Here is a 12,249-nt window from a genome sequence, read left to right as displayed (position 1 = left end):
CCAGTAACTCATGGAACATGTTTGGAACTTTTCTAGTTTGCAGAGATAGGGATTAAAATTGCCTCCCTCCGAAAGTTGGGAAATTGTCCTGTCTGCCATACTGAATTAAAACAGTTCAAGCAGACTTCCTTTGATGCTATCTGCAAGTTTTGCAGTGTGCTGTATCGGACTTGGTCATGACAGGGCGCAATATTACAAGCCTCAGACAGTGCCAAATCCAGCGCTCCCACAGGGAGGAAGGTTAGTTGTAGGACTGAGAAATGTTGGCCCTGAAGTCCAACACACCCCTCTCCATGGGGGCATAAAAGAAGTGGACACTACATCATGATTGGCAGTGGAAGGAGTCACTGCAAAATGTTCTGCATTGTCTGGGCGTGTCTGCGGGTGCTGGTTGGAGATACCCCTACTAGATAGCTAACCCAAAGCCTAGATCCCTGTTTTCAGTGATACACAGCTTTCTACCACACAGCTGCACAGTGACCATTGAAACATGCACAGAGCTTACGATTACAGAGGACTGGTAGCACTCACTGGCCCCACCTTAGAAAACTGAGTTCGCAAAGCTTGTACCCAATAAATGAATGCTGAGCTCCCTTATGCGCTTGCCTTTAGAAAGGCCTGAAGGGCATCGATAAAACTATGAATGCAATGAGCATCCCCCACACCCCCTCCTACCCCATTTGGTTAGAAAATACATCTACTACCATAACTAACCATGTCTACCATTGTTTTTGCCCTACAATTTTTTTCCGTTCTATCTGCCACTGAGATACAATGTAACTGAAAGAAACAGATTATAATCAGTAATAACATCAGTTTTTGTCTGCCACATTCCACATGGCACTCCATTACCCCCTGGGCTACAGGCTGACCCTGCTGTTTCCTTGGGCACTGCAAAGGCCTGTGGTGCAATCTATCTCTGTTGTTGTCTCCCAGTTCCCTGGTTGCAAGGAACAGCTTCCCTTTTCTGAGAGAGCATCATTGCTGCCATTAAGGAGTGAAGTCACATGACAGCCTACATTACCACGGTTCTACTTCATTTGCTGTCAAATCATGGCCCACTGCCGCACTTCCACTCTGGTGTCGTTGTTATGATATCTATGTATGTGCTGTCGGCTGTTTGTTTGCCACAACTGTCTTTGCTATGTTGCTCCTCAATCTTTCATTGCAGCCTTCGTACAGCAGTGGACAGGCACTGATCCATAAGATGAGACACTACCCAAGCCTTTCTTGAAATTGTGTCAGCAATAATATCTAGGATCTGTCATGCTGTCTCACAATGCAGTATCTCCTTGACATTGAGTTGTGACAGTTCACTTTCTTTGTTTCTTCGTCTGTTGTCTTCGGTGTCGATGTACTGGCTGAAAAAAATATGGGGTGGAAGTGCAGTACTGTCTACTGTAAATGATGTAGCCGACAGGTGCACATTTGCATTTCACAGTTGTTTACTTTCACTTTCCACAACCCCCCAAACACACATTATATATGGCCAGTGCACTACTGTTTGACTTTCGATAAGCCTCATTAATAGTTTTCAGGTGAACATCCACATACTGCTACATAGTTTACTGTTGAATATCTATGAGCAGTAAAAACATCATCATCATCATCATCATCATCATCATCATTTAAGACTGATTATGCCTTTCAGCGTTCCGTCTGGAGCATAGTCCCCCTTATAAAATTCCTCCATGATCCCCTATTCAGTGCTAATATTGGTGCCTCTTCTGATGTTAAGCCTATTACTTCAAAATCATTCTTCACCGAATCCAGGTACCTTCTCCTTGGTCTGCCCCGACTCCTCCTACCCTCTACTGCTGAACCCATGAGTCTCTTGGGTAACCTTGCTTCTCCGATGCGTGTAACATGACCCCACCATCTAATCCTGTTCGCCCTGACTGCTACATTTATAGAGTTCATTCCCAGTTTTTCTTTGATTTCCTCATTGTGGTCACCCTCCTGCCATTGTTCCCATCTACTAGTACCTGCAATCATCCTAGCTACTTTCATATCCGTAACCTCAACCTTGTTGATAAGGTAACCTGAATCCACCCAGCTTTCGCTCCCATACAACAAAGTTGGTCGAAAGATTGAACGGTGCACAGATAACTTAGTCTTGGTACTGACTTCCTTCTTGCAGAAGAGAGTAGATCGTAGCTGAGCACTCACTGCATTAGCTTTACTACACCTCACTTCCAGTTCTTTCACTATGTTGCCATCCTGTGAGAATACGCATCCTAAGTACTTGAAACCGTCCACCTGTTCTAACTTTGTCCCTCCTATTTGGCACTCAATCCGTTTATATCTCTTTCCCACTGACATTACTTTCGTTTTGGAGATGCTAATCTTCATACCATAGTTCTTACATTTCTGATCTAGCTCTGAAATATTACTTTGCAAACTTTCAGTCGAATCTGCCATCACAAATAAGTCATCCGCATATGCAAGACTGCTTATTTTGTGTTCACATATCTTAATCTCACCCAGCCAGTCTATTGTTTTCAATATATGATCCATAAATAATATGAACAACAAGGGAGACAGGTTGCAGCCTTGTCTTACCCCTGAAACTACTCCGAACCATGAACTGAAATACTGTCAACTCTAACTGCTGCCTGTCTATGCATGTAAAGACCTTTAATTGCTTGCAAAAGTTTGCCTCCTATTCCATAATCTCGTAGAACAGACAATAACTTCCTCCTAGGAACCCGGTCATATGCCTTTTCTAGATCTATAAAGCATAGATACATTTCCCTGTTCCACTCATAATACTTCTCCATTATTTGCCGTAAGCTAAAGATCTGGTCCTGACAACCTCTAAGAGGCCTAAACCCACACTGATTTTCATCCAATTGGTCCTCAACTAATACTCGCACTTTCCTTTCAACAATACCTGAGAAGATTTTACCCACAACGCTGATTAAAGAGATACCTCTGTAGTTATTACAATCTTTTCTGTTTCCATGTTTAAAGATTGGTGTGATTACTGCTTTTGTCCAGTCTGATGGAACCTGTCCCAACTCCCAGGCCATTTCAATTATCCTGTGTAGCCATTTAAGACCTGACATTCCACTGTATTTGATGAGTTCCGACTTAATTTCATCCACCCCAGCTGCTTTATTGCACTGCAATCTATTGACCATTTTCTCCACTTCCTCAAATGTGATCCTATTTCCATCATCATTCCTATCCCATTGTACATCGAAATCTGAAACATTACTGATCGTATATTCACCTACATTGAGCAACTCTTCAAAATATTCCCTCCATCTGCCCAAGGAATCCACAGGATTCACCAGCAGTTTTCCTGACCTGTCCAAAATACTTGTCATTTCCTTCTTACCTCCCTTTCGAAGATTGCTAATTATACTCCATAATGGTTTTCCAGCAACTTGACCCAAAGTCTCCAACCTGTTTCCAAAGTCTTCCCAAGTAAAAACATAATCACATAATTCACAGTTCTTTCGGAATAATCAGGTATGTATGGAACAGACATTGTCATTGTTTTAACATATGGCCTAATTGTGTTACACTTATTTCACAGTTACGTTGATGCATTGATGATGTTCTAATCACCACAGGTTTCCTTTTAATAACATGTATGTGGTCTTTTCAGATGCAATAAACAATTTAACTCCATGGCGCTACTGATGTAATTCTTGAAAGACCGTGTTACATCTTTCTTCCAGATTACTTCTGGAGCTCCCCTTCCCAAAGATAATAATGTTGTCAGCATACACCGATATTCCTAAAACCCCTTCCTTGTGCTGCAGCTTCCCTAATTGTGGGCATAGTATCAGAGCCTAGAATATTACACTTATAAATCCCTGTAGGCAGCTTTACAAATTGTTTTTGTAAGGCTCTCTCCTGGGCACGCCAGGGTTGCTTCTCTGTTTAGCCAACAGTTCTTAAAATAATTGTATAATGCTCTTGGCAGTCCAAGTCCCTCAGGCAGTCAAAAAGTTGTGACCAACAATCAAAAGTCCTAGCAATGCCTACCACTGTTGCTACACCGTATTTATGCTGATTAGTTTTTGCAAGTCTTATCACTTCTTCTGTTGACTTCCACTTCTGAATCCATATTGTTGGGAGTTCATTTCATAAAGAAGTCTTCTCTCCTGTAGACTTACTTCATATCAGCTTATCTAGTACATTGCATAAGATGCATACTGGTCTACATGTTTTCTGAGCTAGTAATACTTGTATATGATATTTTTCAAGACAATGAAATTATGTTCTTCCACATATCTAGTATTTGTTCTGCAATAAATATGCATCATAGAGTTGTGCATATGAAGGGCATGCAGAGCTTCAGCAGAGATGCTGTCAGGACTAGGTGATCTGGTCCTTTCCAGTTTCAGGACTTTTTTCCTTACCTCCCCTTCTGAAGATGGGAAAATGATCCAGTCTCCATTGTATACTTCTCTATTTTTGTTCTGTTGCTCTCTGCCTTTACAAAATTTGTTGTTTGTCATGTCATCTAGAAAGAGTGTGTCCATCATTAACTGTGAGGTTTGCTGCCAGTTTTCTATCTTGCTGCCATCTGCTTGTTTATGAGATGATAAAATTGTTGAATATTTATCTTTTGACAAAGTTAGAGATGAGAAAATTAGGTGATGATGCCACTAGTAAAGAAATAACTTAAGTATCTTGAAACTCTGTGACTGGGAGACTTGCGCCCACTATCCTGTCTTTTTTGGGCAGTGCTCTTACCAACTGAGCTACCTGGCATAACTCATGACCTAATCTAACAGCTTTCATTCTGCCTCTACTCTCTAATACTTTCCAGACTTAACAGAACTTCTCTTACATAACTTGCTGGATTAGCACTCCTAGAAGAAAAGATATTGTGAAGAAATGGCCTAGGCTTAGCCTCAGATTTGTTTCCAGAATGAATTTTTCACTTTGTACCAAAGGATATTCAAGTTCTGGTCGGACACTGGGTTTTAATCTGTCAGGAAGTTTAAAAACTGTGTGCACTACACTGCTGAGTGAAAGATTCAGTCTGGAACATATGTATCAATGCTATTCTAAAACAAAGCTTCAAAACTGCATAATACAAGTTAGCCGAGACTCAGTGATGTTAAATGAGCACAAATCAAAAACAAACAGTGTTCCTAATACTTTTCAACAGCAAAGTGATTGTCACTCATTACAAATTTTTACATTTGGATAAATCATTAACTGAATTTACTATTCAGGAATCCTACAAATGCTGTGTGAAGGTGAGAAACTGCATGGAGATGTCCCAAACTCTTAAGAGTACCCCAATGATATTCAAGGAGAGAAATTTAAATTTTGGTTCTCATTTTCCTTTTATTTAATAATTATTTCAACAAGCTGCAAACTAACAGCATAAATCTTTTCAATTTATCAGTACTTCCAACAGCAGTGCTAAAATCAGACTATGGCGCCTCTTCTTAACACAAGGAGGTAATGGAAACTATAGAGGTTCACAGGAAATATATATTTCTCACAAATCAAAACAAGTTACAATTCATTCAAGGAGACAAGCAAAAATGTCAAAGTTCCTTGAACAGGAATTACAATATCAGGGATGTCAATAGCAGTGAAACACACCAAACGCCTATCTTAAGAGCAGTTACTCATCACTTTGGATGAAATTAGTACCACAGTGAACACTAGCTATGCATGACATTTCATATTCCATGACAGGCTAAAACTTGAGACGGTGTGTAAGATGTGACTCAAAGCAACTTATGGAGAATCAAAAACCACACATTTGCACATACACTGAGAAAAGCTGCAAGAGCGCAACAATAAATATCATTACAATAAACAAAATATTGGTTTATTACAATGTGCTAGAGACCAAAAGCTAGAGTTTCCAATAGATTACAAAAGCATCTCACAAATATACAAAATTTAGAAATGTACTGCATCATCCATATAGGTCTGACCTCGTGCCTTCCGATTTCGGCTCACTCTAAAGGTGCACACTCAGATACAACCGAGCAGTGGAAAACTTTGTTCCTGTGTTTTCTAAAGCCTTTATCTCTGAAGGAATGAACTGAACAATAATACTGCTGTACTTTAAACTTTTTGAAGAAATGGTCATTTATTGACTCAAAACAGGTTTCACTCATGAGCTGCATTGTTCCCCCACACTATTTCATTTGCAGAATACACATCAATATAATATCATCACCAACATCATCATCATCATCAGCAGCAGCAGCAGCAGCAGCAACAACAACAACAACAACAACCATTTGGCATCTAATGCTGAATAAACACCAGTACTTACTTGCCCATAAAAAATTTATTGTGATTAGTTGCATCACGGAGTGTATCACCAAGTTTCTTCTTTACCCTTTTCTTTGGTGTAGACTGCTTCTTCCTATCAGCTGACACTACTGCAGGGCCAGTAGCTATTGTTAACCCATCTGAACCAGTAGTACTTCCACCTGCTTCATCAGATGCTGCTGAGGGTTTCTGGAAAGAAGGGCAGCCCTCATTCTTCCACGAATTCCAGTGCTCCTCCCTCTGCAAAAAATGCATTTACCATCTCAAGCACAAGAAGTAGATGCATAGGCTGATACAAAATGCATTCTATGTACTGAAATAAACCAGAATAACAGCCAAAATATTTTTATTTGAACATGTGTGGATTTCAAATATCTTTTTGCTTGTTTTAATCTAGAATTGTAAATCTCTTTACCTACTGAAAATAGTTGTTCCTTCTTCAAAACAAACAACTTTATTCCTGAATTTTGTTATGTATAATCACATCCTGCATATACTTACAGAACATCCCATGGTATGCTTTTTCCCCAGCAGTGATGCTGTGTTCCAAGATGACATGGCCCATGTTCACATAGCTTTCACCATCCAGCACTGGTTTTGTGAACACAACCATGAATTGTCACATTTCCCCTGGCCACCACAGTCACCAGATCACAATATTATTGAACCTTTGTGGTTTATTTTGGAGGGACGGGTGCATGATCACTATTCACCTCTATCATCATTACCTGAATTAGCCACTATTTTTCACAAAGAAAGATTCCTTTGAAAACCATACGGAATCGTATTTAACCATTTCAAGGCAACTGGAATCTGTTTTGAATGCCAATCATTTTCCTACATCATACGGCTTGGTAATGTGTTGGTGTTTCTATATTTTTGCCCACCTCCTGTAGTAGATGAGTTTTGTTACATGGGCAGCAAAATAACTATGATGGCCAAAGTAGAGAGGATATAAAATACAGATTTGGAACTGCAACAACAGTATTTATGAAAAAGTCACATACAGGTGTGCAACCTATAATGAAGCTGTATCATAAGTACCTCTATTCACTAGTAGTTGATGAGATTTCCAATTCCATTCATTCTTCAAATATGTTTTTTCAAAAACTGCAAATCTGATGTTCAAAAATGGAGCTTGTGGGATCAGTATATTGTTTGGGAACTTTCAGTTGAAATTTCATTCTTTTCAATATTTTCTGTCATATTTTTGAAATCCATTTTCATCTTTGACTTCTAAGAATGTCAACTATCCTAAAAATGCCAGTTGTTTCTTTCATCAGTAACTGGCAGATATTTCAGCATTTTGCATTATTTAGTTGCAAAAATTAGATTCCAAATTTATGTTCAAAAATATATGATTCTATTACTGTAAATTTTGTTTATGTACTGAATATTGTTTTCTTTGTAAATGTTAACTCAGGCTTGCAGTTAAAAATATATCGCCGGTGCTCAGCACCAATGAGTTGTCCTATCTTTGTTTGATTTTCATATAACATACTCTTTGATCAGTATTCAAGTATGATAAGTTGATCTTGGACTTGCTTTCATGAAGTGGAGTTTCATTTGTTGAATTGGTCACTGTGAACATCATGCATAACATGAATGCCATTTTTTTTATATAATTCTAAAACTATGAAAAGCAATGAAATCTCATTACTGAAATCAGTGTCTATTTAAAAGTGACTCTCTTTAGCCAGTTTCCAAAAATTTAAAACAATAAGTTGTGGCACAGATTCTTTGAAAAATTAAGATGAATATTAAAATGATTTTTTGTTACAGTAACAACCAATACTTAAGATGAAAACCATTCCTTACGATGAAATTCTACAATATTGCTTCCTATCACATACAGTTGTACATTTACCTGTCATATAGCTGTGACAATTAAATGTGAAAGCTTTGATTACATCATTGTAATATTTTCTTGTCGACTGGACTGTGGGGATGGGACTGTTGGAACCCTTACATGGAACTGAAGTGTGGATGATAAACAGTTCAGACAAGAATAGATGCTTTTGAAATGTATGTTACAGACAAATGCTGAACATTAGACGGATAGGTTGAAAGCTAATGAGAAGGTACTGAATCAAACAGGGAAGAAAAGAAGTTCATGGCACAACTTAACTAAAGGAGAAGATTGGTTGGTAGGACATACCCTGCAGCATCAAGGAATCGTCAGTTTGGTAATGGAGGGAAATGAGGGGGTTGAAAACTGTAAAGGAAGACTAATATTCAAATACAGTAAGCAAGTTCAAATGGATGTAGATTGCAGTGGTTATGCAGAAATGAAGAGGTGTGCAAAGGATAGATTAACACAAGAGAGCTACATCAATCCAGTCTTTGGGCTGACGACCACGGCAACCAAAATGCCAATAATAAGTAAATCTCATCTAGTTTCCTTAGAAATGTCACAGAAACTCGTGCTTTCTTGAATAACTATGATATTTTCATTAGAAATCCACATAACACTTGTATAATAATACTGTTACATTTCTTTTTTCCTTTTGCTAGAGGCAAGTGATTTAATAATCTACAGCTACATCTATATCTACATCTACATACATACTCCGCAAGCCGCTGCACAGTGCGTGGCGGAGGGTATCCTACACCACAACTAGTCATTTCCTTTCTGTTTCATTCGCAGGTATAGTGAGGGAAAAACAGCTATCTGTATGCCTATATATGAGACCTAATTTCTCGTATCTTATCTTCATGGTCCCTATGTGAAATGTATATTGGCAGCAGTAGGATCGTTCTGAAGTCAGTTTCAAATACCAGTTCCCCAAACTTTCTCAGTAGTGTTCTTCACAATTAATGTCTTCTTCCCTCCAAGGATTTCCAAGTGAGCTTCCAAAGCATATCCATAACACTTGCATGCTGATCGAACCTGCCAGTAACAAATCTAGCGGCTCACTTCTGAATTGCTTCGATGTCTGCTTTCAATCCTACCTGGTGCGGATCCCAAACACTCAAGCACTACTCAGGAATAGGTTGTAATAGTGTCTTATAAGCAGTCTCCTTTCCAGATGAACTACACTTTTCTAAAATTCTCCCAATAAACCAAAGTCAACCACTCACCTCCCTAACACAATTCTCACATGCTCGTTCCATTTCAGATCACTCCAGAATATTTAAACAATGTGACTGTGTCAAGCAGGACACTACTAATGCTGTATCCATACATTAAGGGTTTGTTTTTCCTACTCATCCACAGTAACTTACATTTTTCTACATTAAGAGCTAGCTGCCATTCATCTCACCAACTAAAAATTTTGTCTACATCACCTTGTATCGGCCTACAGTCACTTATCTTCAACATCTTCCTGTACACCACAGCACCATCAGTGAACAACTGCAGACTGCTGCCCACCCTGTCTGCCATATCATTTACGCATATAGAAAATAGCAACAGTCCTATCACACTTCCCTGGGGCACTTCTGATGTTACTCCTGTCTCCGTTGAACACTCGCCATCGAGGACAACATACTGGGTTCCATTACTTATGTAGTCAGAGAGCTAGTCAATATCCAGCAGCCTACTCCATATGCATGTATCTTCGTTAAGAGTCAACAGTGGAGTACCATGGCAAATGGTTTTCAGAAATCTAGAAATATGGAATCTGCCTGTTGCTCTTCATGCTTGGTTCACAGTATATCATGTGAGAAAAGAGCAAGCTGGGTTTTACACGAGTTATGCTTTCTAAAGCCATGCTGATTTTCAAACTCAGAATATGCTCTAGAATTCTGCAGCAAACCAATGTTAAGTATACCCTTCTTATACACAGGAGTCACCTGTGCTTTTTTCCAGTCGCTTGGTGCTTTGCGTTGGTCAACAGATTTGCGATAAATGCGGCCAAAGTAAGCTTGCACAAACTGTCAGAGGCAGAAAACATAAAAGAAACCCATTTAAGCCCCGCAACTACAGGGCAGACTTTAGATTTACAATTACCTGTAGTTCACTGCTATTAGAACACTGTTGATCTACAAACTTTCTTACTTGAAGATAGAAAGGACCATATAGGTGAGGTGTGGGAACTGAAGAACTCACAACTTAAAACTACATCTAACAATATTATCTCCACTGAACTGTGTAATACTGTGCCTTGTTATCCAATAACACAGTGCTTTCAACATTGCCTGTCTCCAGTTGCCAACCAAAGCTTTTAGCACAGTGTTTCAGTATTATAATTATATAAAAGTGATGAGGGAAATGTCTCAATTCTTAAAGGTAGTGCACCTGATTTTTCTTGCAACCTTTTTTTATTCAACCTTGCTCCACCGGGATGATTCACAACACTGTATGAGTTCATTCACCACTCAACTGACACGTGGCATTCTCAATTTATCAACAGAATATGGCCAACTGCATTATGGTATCACCAATATAATGTCAATGCCCCTGAGGAATTTTATTTTGCGTTCAGATGTCAGGTGCTTAAGTGCACCTCTTGTGCATACTCTGAAAAAACTGAGCTTCTGGCTGACAATTTGTCAACTGTGTTGGATATCTACTAGAAGAATGTATTCAATTCAAGGGCATGTCAACCACTTTTATTCAGTTTTGACATAAACAGTCATCATGCGACACAGCACAGTGAGTCAAGATTTCACTCAATAGTCTACATCATCTTCCGGTTACTCTCTCACTCATGATTTTCACTCCTTCCACGTCATACTATATACAAATGGGTACTGCCAGACTCTGCTACAGATTGAAAAAGAATCTTTTCACAGAATATGCATTGCAATTGATGGCACAGTGTGTAAAAACTTTTCTCTCTCTTGTGAGTTTGTCCTAAATAACTACATTCACAGTATTGAGAGAGTACCAGATGAAAACTACTAATTCTTTCTAATTTCTTCTGCATATACGTTCCAGTGTTGACACCCATTAACACTGTCAGAACTTAGTTTCTGGGCATGGATTGTACAATAACACTATATTCCGTCATTGCTTCCTAAGCAGTGATTAACTGTAAAATGTGCTGCAGTTATTGTCACTTACAATGTCTGCAACTTTTTTTATGCATAACTTACAATAAGTAATGGAAGAAATTTGTGATACTATATGAGAAGCATTGGCACGTTATGACTGTCGTGTAAAAACATCATGTCAGGCTTGTAAGTAGCAGTATGGAGATTCTGGGAATACTGTGTATTAAAATATTGTCTAATAGAATGTGAAGAAGTTGAATGAGACTATTAGTGTAATGTTAGAAGTAGCACATGCAGAAGCAAACACACATATGCCAAATAATGCAAGAACTGTTTTCGGAGAATTAAAAGTCTTAATAAAAAGTCATATGGAATTTTCAGATGGAAAACTATGAGGGTAAATTTAGCCTTCTAATTATAAAGGTTTTCTTCCTTTGTGCACAATGGCACCTTGTTTCACATAGTATGACACCTGTGTCCTCATTACACCTATTAAGTGTAAATGACTGTGAAAGAATCTCCACACATCAGACGGATCACCATTAACTGTGCCACATGCTCTCCGCTCAGTGAAACAACAAGGGAAGGTTTGGAATTTAAATGAGGATGATGGTGCAAAGTCTGGTGATAACTAACTTTATGCCACTTCATCTCTTTCCCTTCCAGTCAATTACTGGTAGTTAAAATTTTGACACAATATCACATTCTAGCAAGAAGTATACATACTGTTGCATCTCCTTCCCATTTCACAATCAACTATTAAACAACACAAAAAGCTAACTCCAAGGTAATATCTATAAGTAGCATATTTATCTGCTGATGTCACATTTCCTAACACCCTGTCACAACAAATCAAACTAAAAGATGCATCTTGGAGAGATTTTTAATGCAGAGTATCTACATCTACATACATACTCCGCAACTCACCCTATGGTGTATGGCGGAGGGTACATGTACCTCTACTAGACATTTCCTTTCCTATTCCATTCACAAATGGAGCAAGGAAAAAACGACTGCTATATGCCTCTGTATGAGCTCTAATTT

At 38.7% G+C, this 12,249-nt stretch overlaps 1 protein-coding gene across 1 annotated transcript in view; it reads right to left on the bottom strand.

Annotated features, from left to right (window-relative positions):
- Positions 1 to 12,249, bottom strand: part of LOC126174749 (THO complex subunit 1) — a 109,580-nt gene that overhangs the window by 38,446 nt on the left and 58,885 nt on the right. Inside the window, exon 9 of the mRNA XM_049921068.1 lies at positions 6,269 to 6,507. Coding sequence (XP_049777025.1) covers positions 6,269 to 6,507 — 239 coding nt within the window. The remainder of the gene's footprint in view (positions 1 to 6,268; positions 6,508 to 12,249) is intronic.

The sequence above is a fragment of the Schistocerca cancellata genome, chromosome 3 (assembly GCF_023864275.1).
Source record: "Schistocerca cancellata isolate TAMUIC-IGC-003103 chromosome 3, iqSchCanc2.1, whole genome shotgun sequence".
Taxonomy (NCBI): domain Eukaryota; kingdom Metazoa; phylum Arthropoda; class Insecta; order Orthoptera; family Acrididae; genus Schistocerca; species Schistocerca cancellata.
This window is presented reverse-complemented; position numbering and strand designations above follow the sequence as displayed.